The sequence below is a fragment of the Eretmochelys imbricata genome, chromosome 1 (genome assembly GCF_965152235.1).
Source record: "Eretmochelys imbricata isolate rEreImb1 chromosome 1, rEreImb1.hap1, whole genome shotgun sequence".
Classification (NCBI taxonomy): Eukaryota; Metazoa; Chordata; order Testudines; family Cheloniidae; genus Eretmochelys; species Eretmochelys imbricata.
In genome coordinates, this window is record NC_135572.1 from 173369276 (window position 1) to 173385173 (window position 15898).

General features: G+C 40.9%; 1 protein-coding gene across 1 annotated transcript in view; it reads right to left on the reverse strand.

Annotated features, from left to right (window-relative positions):
* NCAM2 (neural cell adhesion molecule 2) overlaps window positions 1–15898 on the reverse strand; it is a 258887-nt gene that overhangs the window by 120623 nt on the left and 122366 nt on the right. The window contains exon 12 of the mRNA XM_077814938.1: window positions 9539–9712. Within this exon, the coding sequence (XP_077671064.1) occupies window positions 9539–9712 (174 nt within the window). The remainder of the gene's footprint in view (window positions 1–9538; window positions 9713–15898) is intronic.

A 15898-nucleotide genomic window follows, 5' to 3' on the forward strand; every position in this document is an offset into this window, starting at 1 on the left:
AAGCATGGGTGGGTCATGATGGTCCATTCTGATTTTATAGTCTATGAGTCTATTCTTCATTGAGGAGTAGGCAAGATAGCAGGGGTGAAGGCTTAAAAGAAAACTGGTTATGAATTATCTAAACACACAAAAATAAACAGCCTCAAGGTTTATTACAGTTGAAGACTTTTTTCTCATTCAAAAAGACAAAAACGGGGGAAAGCATTTTCATTGCGGTGGGGGGAAGAAGCAGCAGCAGCAGTTGTAGGCTGACAAATGCAGGAGAAACTGCAACCAATCTCAAAGATATTTTTTTGAAAACGTTCTAAACAACTGAAAATAGTAATTTAATATGGAAATGCTATCTCAGTGTTAACTAAAATGACATTGAAAATGGGATAAAAAGTAACAAAGGGGAGTTTAGAAAGACTTTTAGAAAACATGCTGAAGCAGTCTGAAAGTAAGAGAATTGAAGGAACGAGGTGAAGGCCCGTATCTTTATACTGGGTCCTGCAATGTTAGTGATCACCTGTCACAGAAGATCAAAAAGAATATTTTACGGTAGTTTTGGCTTGGTGAACTTCTCTGTCTCTGTAATGAAGAGATAGTCAATAGAGGGATTTTTGTTTTGTGACTACATTACATCATTAAGAACAGCCAAAACAAAACTGAAATGAAATACACTTGCAATATCTGCACTGTTTTACAATTAAAATAAATCAGGCACATTTTATTGCTCTGTCAGACAGTGTAGTATAGGATTACCAATCTGTGTATGCTGTGGGCTGTTAAAAATGAACATTTTCCTCCAGTGGTCTCAGAGATATTGCAGTAGTTTCCTATATTTACAATAGTTTCAAGGACTGTACTGTAGCCATAAAATATTTTACAAATCTTTACTAAAGTCCTTGGTGTACTAGCAGAAACAATGATTTACCATATCATCTTCTGTTAACTATGGATACATGATGAATTTTTTACTCTAATCAACTGCACACTCAACTCTCCCTCATATGGTCAGACATTCAATTTTTCATCTATTTACAAAGCACAGAGGCTCTCTGAAGTTCAAAAATGATTCTTCAGGTTTTGGAGAGGGGGGCTCTGAACTGTTACTACTAGCAGAAGTAGTCACAAATATTACCGACTTCTGAGATATCTGAGGATAATCTGATTTTTTCCCTACCTCTCAGTGTTGCAGTGTGGGGCAGAGTCGCACAGTGGAATGGAGTGTAAAGTAAGAGACTCAAGGGAAGTGGAGCTGGATAGTTGAAAGGAAATAGAGTGTGACACTAAGGGAAAGAGAGGGGAAATTGTGTAGAAAAGGGAATAAAAAAAAAACGAATACAGCGGGGAAAAAGGGGACAGCAAGAAAAAAATGGGGACATTATGAAGTTTAGTGTCCCATATTACCATTCATTCTGAGGGGCTGTGTACCACATTGCACCAGTTGAGTGGTATGGCTATGCAGATCCAAGGAATTTCACAGTCTTGTTCACAGAGGGGCTGATCACAAACAGCAAGTACTTGTGCTCACTCTCAGTTTTCACAATGAATTAATGTACACTTCAAAGAGATATTGTACTAAAGCAATCCCAGCAATCAATAAGCCTTGTTCCCCTAACTCAAAACACATGAATCAACTATAAAGTATAATGCCCCCAAAAAATCTTTCAAAATCAAACAGTGGAAAACATGGCAAATAGACAACTCCAGGAAGTACTGATAACAGGATCGGTCAATGCAATTACTTTTTTATGTAATCAGTTCATCTCTGTACACTCCCAACATTAAAAACAAAGACTAAAATTCAAAGAAAGTCTTCTGGGGAGATGTCTTAACATACTGTGATACACAGTTAATGCTAAAGCATTCTCTTCTTTAGCCTATCTCTCAGCTTAAATTAAGCATCTTGCTAATGTCACACTCAGATGCCAACTATATTGTCTTTGGTAACAGGGTCCAGATTACATTTCCCTATATCACAATTTTCCACATAGCAATGCAACTTAATTTTTTTCATCACTGAGTGTTTAGTGTGTTGTAATTATCAGTGGAGGCTCCTAGTCTCAGTTCATTGCACCACCCTTATTTGAAAATAAAAGGAAAAATGGGATGGGGAGAGGAGGAAGACCACCCACACACATGCCATCTGGAGGAAATGGATTGTCTTAATACATCTTGTTTTCCCTAGACCTGCAAAACTTCTGAGTTCTGAGGCTAACTACTACTGCTACTGCTATTATGTTGTGGTAAAATGCACTACAACCAAGACACTATCCAACTTCCACAAAACACTGATGCAATATAGAGTGTTCAAATGAAAACAAATAAATAAATAAAAACAACACTACTACCAAACGCCAAAGGTCGACTCTCCCTCTTATTTTCTCTTCTCTACTAAAACTTAGGAATGAAGAACAGATGGAGAACAGGAAATAAAATAGAAGTATCACACTACATATGCGACAGCAGAAGCAACAGATTTCCCATTGACATTTCAGACTTTGGATTCCAAACTGAACTAATGAAGCTCAAAAGGTGTGGTTCTGATACAATATGCATCTAATTGTTCAGCTACTTTTTTAAACTTCTTAAGTCAGGAAACCAGGCTGCAAATCTGGCAAGATCACAGTGTCATCATGAAAGTTGCAATCAGGCCAGAAATGTAGTACTTCCAATCTTTTCTCTTGTGGTATTTCCACTGAAAATTATGAACAGCAAAATCTTGCAAAATTGGAAGGATGGGAATAACTAGAGCTCTGGGATATACTTTTTTTCATTTTATTTTTTTTTTAAATTCATTTTATTTCATTATATCCATTAAAATATTTTATTTTTATTAGATTTACATTAATAAAATACCTGAAATCACCATATATAAATCCCCACATTCAGCCCTGCTATCCACTTTCTGCCCCACTTCCAGCCCTGTTCGCCTTCCCCCCACAGGGTTCCCCGAGAGGGAGCTGCCATGAAAGCCTGGACCAGGCAGCAGTGCATGGATCATGCACCCTTGCTCCAGTGGTGGCACCAGCTCCTCCCATCCCCTCACCCTCAGTTCCCTTCCGAGCCAGGCTTCTGGAGGGCCATTTTAGCATCACCAGCCCTTGAATGCTACTGCCAGCGACAGGGACCAACAACTCCACAGCCAGCTCCATGTGGCTCTGCTCCCCGCCAACAAGGAGAACAGCCTGGCCTGAAATGGTGCCCCCGTTGCTATCCTGTGTGCCAGGTCAGAATGTCATTCACTCGTATTTGACATCAAATTGGGGTGAGTGGTGTTGCAGCCTGGCACCCAGTGTTGGAACTCAGGGGTGCCATTCCAAGCCAGGCTCTTCTCTTTGTCAGCGGTGAGGCAGGGAGCAGAAGAGCATGGAGCCACTGCAGAGAGACTGGTTCCTGCTGCTGGCAGCATCATCCAAGGGCAGGTGGTGCTAGAAACTGTGGCAACTACAAAAGGTGAATTTTCACTTTATACACTGGTTTGTTTTATTTCATGCTATTTCATATTTGTGATAAAGACAGAGCTCTAGAATAACCAATCCTATCTGAATCTTTAAAAATGGTGGATTTGTTTCAGGTTTTGAGTGAAGGCTTAGGTCAGCTCCTATTTAGAGATCTGTAGTTCAACGCTAGAGCTCACACTGACTTACTGCATCACCTTGTCAGGAATTAAGGTGGGAAAATAATTTTGGGGCAGCAGCGAGACCAACAGCAGCTGGGAGAAAAATAACTATTTTTAAAAGTAATCTTTAAATACCTAGTTAGACTCAATTGACTACACTGAAATACTCAGTAGTTAAAAAAAGTCCAGCACAGGTCTAGGCACTACTTAAGACCCATTCAGGTCTTAGATAGTTGTGAACATTTGCACAATACACCTGGTTTTAAGATCACCATTGAAAAATTAATTACATTTTCTGCAGTAGATGTCTTATTTTTTTCAATACTGCTCATAATTTTTGTAGTTTACAATCAAACTGTTAGAGCTGGATGGGAACTGGATTTTTTTATTTCACAGGGAATTCTGCAATTTACAAAAAAAAAAGAGGTCTAAATTGACTGTAAAACAAAATTCTAAAAACATATTATATATGTTTATATATTGGGCTGATCAAAACATTTCACTTAGATAAAGTTGAAATGTTTTGTTCCAATTTTCCTTTTTTATTTTAGATTATATAACATAAAGCTTTGAAACAAATATAAATTCAAAATGGAAAATTTAAATTTCTGATTCTGAAAAGGTCAAAATGGAACATTTCAATGACATGAGAACACCTTTTTCCAGTTTTTTTTTTTAACAAGCATTCATCAATATTGAAATATTTCTGCGAATATGTCTACCACAGACAAATTGGCATGTTCCAACAGAAAAATATGCCATCAGAAAATTTCCAAACCAGGTCTGAAAATTTTAATTTTAAGATATTCCCTTTAAATATGTTTAAAAATAGCCAGAGCTTCGCGAACCAGCTGAGCAGCGGGGACAGCAGAGCAGCTCACAGCAGGAGTTTGCCTGGGACTGGTAAGTATCCGAGTGTGTGTTTGTTTGCTTGCTGAGGAAGTATCCGAGCGTGTGTTTGCTGGGAGGGCAGTGTGAGAGCCTGAGTGAGTGTCTGATTGGCTGCTAGCCTGCAGGGGGCGGGCATTAGGGTGTCTGTTTGTTTGCGTCAGGGAAGCCTGGCTGTTTAAAAAGAGCCAGAGCTTCGCGAACCAGCTGAGCAGCGGGGACAGCAGAGCAGCTCACAGCAGGAGTTTGCCTGGGAGTTCGCCTGGAGTGAGCCCAGTGAGGCTTATGTCTTGCAAACTGCTCTGAGGAAGCTCGTAGTAGGAAGGTGATATGGAAGGGCGGGGTTCAGCTGTTGTGACCTGCACTGGATGTGCCATGTTTGTCTTTCTTCCACAGGACAGAAGCGACTTTGTCTGTACAAAGTGCAAGCTGGTCTCCATATTGGAAGAGAAGATTGAAGGTCTGGAGCAACAGATAACGACCCTGCGTTGCATACGAGAAACTGAGGATTTTCTGGACAAAACTCAGGATAGGCTTCTAGGGGCACAAAGCTCTAAAGATATAGAGCAGGTTGCACACAGGAGCCAAGAGGCCAGTGAAGAAGCTTGGCAACATGTGACCTCCAGAAGAGGTAAGCGGAATGTCCGGGTTCCAGTAACACAGACACAGGTAACTAACCGCTTTCATGTTCTCTCCACAGGTACCGTTGCGGAGAGTGGACCAGATGATATGTCTGGGGCGAGAAAGCAGAAGGAGACTCCGCTGGTTGGAAGGCATGAGATGCGATGTCCTGAGGTTGGGGGTTCCACGACCACCACTCCCAAGAGGAGAAGGCGGGTGGTGGTGGTCGGGGACTCTCTCCTCCGGGGGACTGAGTCATCTATCTGCCGCCCTGACAGGGAAAACCGAGAAGTCTGCTGCTTGCCGGGGGCTAAGATTCGCGATGTGACGGAGAGACTGCCGAGACTCATCAAGCCCTCGGATCGCTACCCCTTCCTGCTTCTTCACGTGGGCACCAATGATACTGCCAAGAATGACCTTGAGCGGATCACTGCGGACTACGTGGCTCTGGGAAGAAGGATAAAGGAGTTTGAGGCGCAAGTGGTGTTCTCGTCCATCCTCCCCGTGGAAGGAAAAGGCCTGGGTAGGGACCGTCGAATCGTGGAAGTCAACGAATGGCTACGCAGGTGGTGTCGGAGAGAAGGCTTTGGATTCTTTGACCATGGGATGGTGTTCCATGAAGGAGGAGTGCTGGGCAGAGACGGGCTCCATCTTACGAAGAGAGGGAAGAGCATCTTTGCCAGCAGGCTGGCTAACCTAGTGAGGAGGGCTTTAAACTAGGTTCACCGGGGGAAGGAGACCAAAGCCCTGAGGTAAGTGGGAAAGAGGGATACCGGGAGGAAGCACAGGCAGAAATGTCTGTGAGGGGAGGGCTCCTGCCTCATACTGGGAATGAGGGGCGATCAACAGGTTATCTCAAGTGCTTATATACAAATGCACAAAGCCTTGGAAACAAGCAGGGAGAACTGGAGGTCCTGGTGATGTCAAGGAACTATGATGTGATTGGAATCACAGAGACTTGGTGGGATAACTCACATGACTGGAGTACTGTCATGGATGGTTATAAACTGTTCAGGAAGGACAGGCAGGGCAGAAAAGGTGGGGGAGTAGCACTGTATGTAAGGGAGCAGTATGACTGCTCAGAGCTCCGGTACGAAACTGTAGAAAAACCTGAGTGTCTCTGGATTAAGTTTAGAAGTGTGTGCAACAAGAGTGATGTAGTGGTGGGAGTCTGCTATAGACCACCGGACCAGGGGGATGAGGTAGATGAGGCTTTCTTCCGGCAGCTCACGGAAGCTACTAGATCGCATGCCCTGATTCTCATCGGTGACTTTAATTTTCCTGATATCTGCTGGGAGAGCAATACTGCGGTGCATAGACAATCCAGGAAGTTTTTGGAAAGCGTAGGGGACAATTTCCTGGCGCAAGTGCTAGAGGAGCCAACTAGGGGGGGCGCTTTTCTTGACCTGCTGCTCACAAACCGGGTAGAATTAGTGGGGGAAGAAAAAGTGGATGGGAATCTGGGAGGCAGTGACCATGAGTTGGTTGAGTTCAGGATCCTGACGCAGGGAAGAAAGGTAAGCAGCAGGATACGGACCCTGGACTTCAGGAAAGCAGACTTCGACTCCCTCAGGGAACGGATGGCCAGGATCCCCTGGGGGACTAACTTGAAGGGGAAAGGAGTCCAGGAGAGCTGGCTGTATTTCAAGGAATCCCTGTTGAGGTTACAGGGACAAACCATCCCGATGAGTCGAAAGAATAGTAAATATGGCAGGCGACCGGCTTGGCTTAACGGTGAAATCCTAGCGGATCTTAAACATAAAAAAGAAGCTTACAAGAAGTGGAAGGTTGGACATATGACCAGGGAAGAGTATAAAAATATTGCTCGGGCATGTAGGAATGAAATCAGGAGGGCCAAATCGCACCTGGAGCTGCAGCTAGCGAGAGATGTCAAGAGTAACAAGAAGGATTTCTTCAGGTATGTTGGCAACAAGAAGAAAGCCAAGGAAAGTGTGGGACCCTTACTGAATGAGGGAGGCAACCTAGTGACAGAGGATGTGGAAAAAGCTAATGTACTCAATGCTTTTTTTGCCTCTGTTTTCACTAACAAGGTCAGCTCCCAGACTGCTACGCTGGGCATCACAAAATGGGGAAGAGATGGCCAGCCCTCTGTGGAGACAGAGGTGGTTAGGGACTATTTAGAAAAGCTGGACGTGCACAAGTCCATGGGGCCGGACGAGTTGCATCCGAGAGTGCTGAAGGAATTGGCGGCTGTGATTGCAGAGCCATTGGCCATTATCTTTGAAAACTCGTGGCGAACCGGGGAAGTCCCGGATGACTGGAAAAAGGCTAATGTAGTGCCAATCTTTAAAAAAGGGAAGAAGGAGGATCCTGGGAACTACAGGCCAGTCAGCCTCACCTCAGTCCCTGGAAAAATCATGGAGCAGGTCCTCAAAGAATCAATCTTGAAGTACTTGCATGAGAGGAAAGTGATCAGGAACAGCCAGCATGGATTCACCAAGGGAAGGTCATGCCTGACTAATCTAATCGCCTTTTATCATGAGATTACTGGTTCTGTGGATGAAGGGAAAGCAGTGGATGTATTGTTTCTTGACTTTAGCAAAGCTTTTGACACGGTCTCCCACAGTATTCTTGTCAGCAAGTTAAGGAAGTATGGGCTGGATGAATGCACTATAGGGTGGGTAGAAAGCTGGCTAGATTGTCGGGCTCAACGGGTAGTGATCAATGGCTCCATGTCTAGTTGGCAGCCAGTGTCAAGTGGAGTGCCCCAGGGGTCGGTCCTGGGGCCGGTTTTGTTCAATATCTTCATAAATGATCTGGAGGATGGTGTGGATTGCACTCTCAGCAAATTTGCGCACGATACTAAACTGGGAGGAGTGGTAGATACGCTGGAGGGGAGGGATAGGATACAGAAGGACCTAGACAAATTGGAGGATTGGGCCAAAAGAAATCTGATGAGGTTCAATAAGGATAAGTGCAGGGTCCTGCACTTAGGACGGAAGAATCCAATGCACCGCTACAGAGTAGGGACCGAATGGCTAGGCAGCAGTTCTGCGGAAAAGGACCTAGGGGTGACAGTGGACGAGAAGCTGGATATGAGTCAGCAGTGTGCCCTTGTTGCCAAGAAGGCCAATGGCATTTTGGGATGTATACGTAGGGGCATAGCGAGCAGATCGAGGGACGTGATCGTCCCCCTCTATTCGACATTGGTGAGGCCTCATCTGGAGTACTGTGTCCAGTTTTGGGCCCCACACTACAAGAAGGATGTGGATAAATTGGAGAGAGTCCAGCGAAGGGCAACAAAAATGATTAGGGGTCTAGAACACATGACTTATGAGGAGAGGCTGAGGGAGCTGGGATTGTTTAGCCTGCAGAAGAGAAGAATGAGGGGGGATTTGATAGCTGCTTTCAACTACCTGAAAGGGGGTTCCAAAGAGGATGGCTCTAGACTGTTCTCAATGGTAGCAGATGACAGAACGAGGAGTAATGGCCTCAAGTTGCAGTGGGGGAGGTTTAGATTGGATATTAGGAAAAACTTTTTCACTAAGAGAGTGGTGAAACACTGGAATGCGTTGCCTAGGGAGGTGGTGGAATCTCCTTCCTTAGAAGTTTTTAAGGTCAGGCTTGACAAAGCCCTGGCTGGGATGATTTAACTGGGAATTGGTCCTGCTTCGAGCAGGGGGTTGGACTAGATGACCTTCAGGGGTGCCTTCCAACCCTGATATTCTATGATTCTATGATTCTATGATTCAATGCCAGGGGAATCCTCAGGTGACTCTATTTAGATGAGACTTATAGACATTTTGTGTCTTCAGAGTGGTGCCAAGTGGCCAAGGTTGGCCAAGTTCTGGCCCATCTGTCCAGCATCTCAACCATGCAATATCTCAGGACATTTATTTTAGCACTAAAGAGATACGAGTTATTAATATTTTATAAATATGTTTTAAAACATATGTAACAAAGATTAACTAGTATATAAAAGGTTATAGAGTAGCTAAAATCAATAATTCATCATCAGGATTTAAATAGCACACACTAGCCCTCTTAATATTTCTTAATTAAATGCACAGTGAAGCATATTCAAGACTCTTAATTTAATTCTTCTGTGATTTCCCTTCTTTGTGATTGATCACTTTGCAAACTATGTTCCTGATATTGCATAACTGGCATAATAAATAAATCAAAATCATTACTCTTTGAATAACTTTAGGTTTGTTTACCAGACTTCTGTAAAACCAAGAAATAATGTCAATGAACATTTAAAAGACTATAAAAGGCCAGATTCTCAGCTTATGTAAATAGGTTTAGTTCCACTGAAGTGAACAGAACTATCTACAAGAACTGAGGATATGGCCCAGGAAGTAATATTGATAGGTGAGACAAACTCAGATAACAAGAATTTATATTATTACTCCTTGATAGTATCTTAATAATTTTTTTTTAACTTTTTTACAGACTCACTTTGAACTCCATGGGAGCGCACTACTTTCCAAGTTTCTGAAGCAACTTCTTTCACATCCACTTGGTAATGATGAATGGGCACACCTCCATGTGAATCTGGCTTATTGAAAGAGACCTTGGCAATAGTCTGTGACAACTCTATAATTCTTACTCCATAGGGACTGGATGGCACATCTAGAAAAGAACAAACATCAATTTAATTCAACAGTAGTAATCAGATAATCCACAGAAAGCACTTGATTATCCATCTGAAACAGCCTCCTCAGAAAAAATAGATTATAAAATATTTTAATGCATATGACTTCAGGTTCTGTTTTAAATAGTTAAGTTTACATTATAGTCCAGTGATATGAAACCACAAGTAAAAGAAACAAACATTCTTGTATGGACAATTAAACAGTGTTAAAGTGCGTATAAACATACTCCATTTCACCAAGGAGATGGTTCTCTTCTGTCTTTCTTTCATAGTACAATCAAGCTAATTTAGAGGAAAACAAGAGTGGATTGACTTTTTTTGTTCACTATTAGGGCTGTTGATTAATCGCAGTTAACTCATCCAATTACTTCAAAAAATTAATCACAGTTAAAAAATTAATCATGATTAATTGCACTGTTAAACAATACAATACCAATTGAACTTTATTAAATATTTTTGTATGTTTTTTTACATTTTCAAATATATTGATTTCAATTACAACACAGAATACAAAGTATATAGAGCTCACTTTATATTATTATTACAAATATTTGCAGTTTAAAAATGATAAACAAAAGATATACAGTAACTCCTCACTTAAAGTCGTCCCAGTTAACATTGTTACGTTGCTGATCAACTAGGGAACATGCTCATTTAAAGTTGTGCAATGCTCCCTTATAATGTTGTTTGGCAGCCGCCTGCTTTGTCCACTGCTTGCAGGAAGAGCAGACCATTGCAGCCAGCTGGTGGGGGCTTGGGGCAATGTGCATCTCTCTCTCTCTCACACAGGGTGTGTGTCTCGGTCTCTGTCTGCCATGCTGTTTCCCCTCCCTCCATTCCTGCTGCCTTGCAGAGTGTGAGGCTACATTAACAACAATGGGTTAACCCTTGAGGGCTCAGTCGAATGCTAGTTCATCATTTAGCAGTAAGGCATTCCCTGGGAAATATTCCACCCTCTTCCACCCTCTGACTTCACCACCTCAACCAAGCTTCATAATCATCATTGCTGGGTACAGTATTAAATTGTTTATTTAAAACTTATAATGTGTGTATATATATATTTATATAATATAGGTTTTTGTCTGATGAAAAAATTTTTCCCCCTGTTTACATTAATTCTTATGGGGAAATTGTATTAACTTAACATCGTTTCACTTAAAGTTGCATTTTTCAGGAACATAACTACAATGTTAAGCAACGAGTTACTGTAGTATTTTTCAATTCACCTCATACACATACTGTAGTGCAATCTCTTTATCGTGAAAGTGCAAATTACAAATGTAGGGGGGTTTTGTTACATAGCTGCACTCAAAAAACAAAACAATGTAAAACTTTAGAGCCTAAAAGTCCACTCAGTCCTACTTCTTGTTCAGCCAATCACTAAGACAAACAACTTTGTTTACATTTACAGAACATAATGCTGCCCGCTTCTTATTTATAATGTCACCTGAAAGTGAGAACGGACATTTTCATGGCACTTTTGTAGCCAGCCTTGCAAGGTATTTACATGCCAGATATGCTAAACATTCATATGCCCTTTCATGCTTCAGCCATCATTCCAGAGGACATGTGTCCATGCTGACGACGCTTGTTAAAAAAAAATGTTAATTAAATTTGTGACTGAACTCCTTGGGGAAGAATTTTATGCCTCCTGCTCTATTTTACCTGCATTCTGCCATATATCTCATATTATAGCAATCTTGGATGATGACCCAGCACATGTTGTTCATTTTAAGAACACTTTCACTACAGATTTGCCAAACAGTGTGAGATTTCTAAAGATAGCTACAGAACTTGACCCAAGGTTTAAGAATCTGAAGTGCCTTCCAAAATCTGAGAGAGATGAGGTGTGGTGCATGCTTTCAGAAGTCTTGAAAGAGCAACACTCCAATGTGGAAACTACAGAACTGAACCACCAAAAAAGAAAATCAACCTTCTACTGGTGGCAACTGACTCACACAATGAAAATGAATATGCGTCAGTCCACACTACTTTGGATCATTATCGAGCAAAGCCCGTCATCGGCATGGACACATGTCCTCTGGAATGGTGGTTGAAGCACGAAGGGACATATGAATCTTTAACTCATCTGGAAGGTAAATATCTTGTGACGCCATCTACTACAACAGTGCCATGCAAACACCTGTTCTCACTTTCAGGTGACATTGTAAACAAGGAGCGGGCAGCATTATTTCCTGCAAAAGTAAACAAACTTGTTTGTCTGAGCAATTGGCTGAACAAGAAGTAGTACTGAGTGGACTTGTAGGCTCTAAAGTTTTACATTGTTTTATTTTTTGAGCATGGTTAGTTTTTGTACATAATTCTATATTTGTAAGTTAAACTTTCATGATAAAGAGATTACAGTACATTATTTGCGTTAGGTGAATTGAAAAAATACTATTTCTTTTGTTTTCACTATGCAAATATTTGTAATAATAATAATATAAAGTGAGCACTCTACACTTTGTATTCTATGTGGTAATTGAAATCAATATATTTGAAAATGTAGAAAACATCCAAAAAATTTAAATAAATAGTATTCTATTATTCTTTAACAATGTGATTAATCATTCAATTAATCAGAATTAATATTTTTAATCGCTTGACAGCCCTATTCACTATATAACTAAGTAAAGGGGAATAGCAGCTTTTAAATCAAACTTAAATCAGCTATGCTTTCTATCTAAATAGAGAATTCAGATTCTGTATTCCTATAAACAGATTAATCTGTCATAAAAATAAAATATTAAAGCAAAATATAAAAATATTCATACAAAACTATTTAGCCATTTTTATAAAATTCTGCAGTGCAGTCAAACATACACATTTCTTTTTCCTGGACTGGATTCCAGTATTGTCAAGGATCTTTCTGAAAGGTTTCTGTTCTATTTGCATTTTAAGGATTAATTTGCAGTCTAACTTGGAGATGAAATATGTTCTCTGTAATCAAAAACTAGAGCACAGTTTTCAAAGCAGAAAAGAACAATAAAAATATTAATCATAGGTGTTTGTGTTGAGATTTTAAGATATTAAATAAAAGTGAGAAATCTATTTCAGAGTCTCTACATTTTCAGAAGCAGGAACTCGGCTTTATATAACATGTCCCAACTAACTAAAGAGTCTTTTCTTTTTCTTTTTTTTTTTAAAACTTGCCTGGTCCTGTAGGTTTTTCATGTGATTCAGCAGATGAGTACTGTACATGGGCATTTTATATACATGGTAGTGCATGACAAGTACTGGCAAGCATTTTTTGTTGTACATGCAGAAGACAAAAAAATCACATGTGATTAGACTCTTTTTATATATTTGAAACTGGCCTCTATGCAATTTGCTTCCTACTTGCATATTTCACATTCTACTATTCATTATCCTACAATATAAGAAGAAATTTATTCCTCTGTTTCAGAGTGGTATGTCAGAGACATGTACAAAGCTGTGCAGACGTCTGAAGATGACTAAAACTTATCCATGTACTAAACTATTCACATAAAATGAAGTCTTCATCTACGAATGATCAAACCATCTGGGATGAAGTAAGAATCAATATGAACTTCTGTCAGTACTTAATATAATTTTCAGTTCATTTAGACACAAGATTCAAAAAGCTATTTAAAGACACATTCATCTTTCTAACTCTCATTGAAAATGGGAGATAGAGGAGACTATAAGTGACTGTTGTATCTCTGTGGAGAAAAAGGATGACACAGTGGTGAAGGAACTAGCTTGGGACCTGGGTACAATTCTGTCCTCCACCACAGAATTCCTGTGAGACCTTGGACCTGTTACCTAGCTTAGAGCGGCACAGCTGTACCGATGCAGCTGCACCACTATAAGATCTCCCGTATAGCTGCTCTATGCCGATAGCATAGAGCTCTCCCGACGACATGCTAAAACCACCTCAATGAACAGTGGTAGCTATGTCAGCAGGAGACACTCTCCCACTGACACAGTGCTGTAAACTACCACTTATGGTGTGTGTTTTTCACATCCTTGAGCAACATTAGTTTTTCTGGCATAAGTGGTAGTGTAGACATGGCCTTAGTCTCTCTTTGCCTCAGTACCCGATCTGTAAAAGAGTGGGAAAAGCACTTCCCTACCTCACAGAGGGGCTGTGAAATACAATAAAAAGATTGTCAGGTGCTCAGGTATGATGATGATAGGTGCCTTATACTTTTATACCTTCCCTTACCTTCATCCTAGGAAACACATAATTCCACTCTCCAACAGGCCTTCCTCTCCTCCAACCTCTGTTAGCCACTGCTGGTTACCCTTTTAAAGAGACTCTTATCCAATAGAGCCTGCTGCTAATTCCCAAAACTATCCAGTGGGTTCCTCTGTCCTACTCTTTTAGTTTTGTATATAATTCATTATGATAAACATGGCATATGGGAGGAAACATCATAGGTGCAGAAAGGATTTTTGTTTTCTTTCTTACTGCAGATCTGAGTATAATTTCTGCCAAATGATTAATGTTCAGTTTCTTTTTGTTACTGCGCATCAAGTAAAGCAGTACTTGTGGCACCTTAGAGACTAACCAATTTATTTGAGCATAAGCTTTCGTGAGCTACAGCTCACTTCATCAGATGCATACTGTGGAAAGTGTAGAAGATCTTTTTATATACACAAAAAGCATGAAAAAATACCTTCTCCCACCCCACACTCCTGCTGCTAATAGCTTATCTAAAGTGACCGCTCTCCTTACAATGTGTATGATAATCAAGTTGGGCCATTTCCAGCACAAATCCACACACACACCCCCCACACACAAACCCACTCTCCTGCTGGTAATAGCTTATCTAAAGTGATCACTCTCCTTACAATGTGTATGATAATCAAGGTGGGCCATTTCCAGCACAAATCCAGGGTTTAACAAGAACGTCTGGGGGGGGGGGTAGGAAAAAACAAGGGGAAATAAGTTACCTTGCATAATGACTTAGCCACTCCAAGTCTCTATTCAAGCCTAAGTTAATTGTATCAAATTTGCAAATGAATTCCAATTCAACAGTTTCTCGCTGGAGTCTGGATTTGAAGTTTTTTTGTTGTAATATCACAACTTTCATGTCTGTAATCGCATGACCAGAGAGACTGAAGTGTTCTCCGACTGGTTTATGAATGTTATAATTCTTGACATCTGATTTGTGTCCATTTATTCTTTTACGTAGAGACTGTCCAGTTTGACCAATGTACATGGCAGAGGGGCATTGCTGGCACATGATGGCATATATCACATTGGTGGATGTGCAGGTGAACGAGCCTCTGATAGTGTGGCTGATGTGATTAGGCCCTGTGATGGTGTCCCCTGAATAGATATGTGGGCACAGTTGGCAACGGGCTTTGTTGCAAGGATAGGTTCCTGGGTTAGTGGTTAGTAACCTATTTCCCCTTTTTTTTTTCCTACCCGCCTCCCCCCAGACGTTCTTGTTAAACCCTGGATTTGTGCTGGAAATGGCCCACCTTGATTATCATACACATTGTAAGGAGAGTGATCACTTTAGATAAGCTATTACCAACAGGAGAGTAGGTTTGTGGGGGTGTGTGTGTGGCGGGGGGGGGGGTGAGAAAACCTGGATTTGTGCTGGAAATGGCCCAACTTGATTATCATACACATTGTAAGGAGAGTGATCACTTTAGATAAGCTATTAGCAGCAGGATAGTGGGGTGGGAGGAGGTTTTTTTTCATGCGTTGTGTGTATATAAAAAGATCTTCTACACTTTCCACAGTATGCATCTGATGAAGTGAGCTGTAGCTCACGAAAGCTTATGCTCAAATAAATTGGTTAGTCTCTAAGGTGCCACAAGTACTCCTTTTCTTTGCGAATACAGACTAACACGGCTGTTACTCTGAAACCTGTGCATCAAGTGAAGCTGTTGTGAAGACCTAGCAAAATATTTGTCATGATAGCTAACAACGTGCCAAAATGTTTAAAAGGGAACTACTTAAGAAAATGTGAAACACCCTCAAACACTTACTCATAATGCACATTGAAGGTACATCCTTTAAAGAATGCCATCCATGCATTTCAAAGAGTAGCCAAGTTCTATTCTGTTACAGAATATGGAAGTATAGAGAAGTGCAATACACTTCAGAAAAAAAAAAGTCAGTCATCCAAAGAAAGTAGAACAGGACACTATTACTGGACACAACCAAAAAAAACAGAGCATTA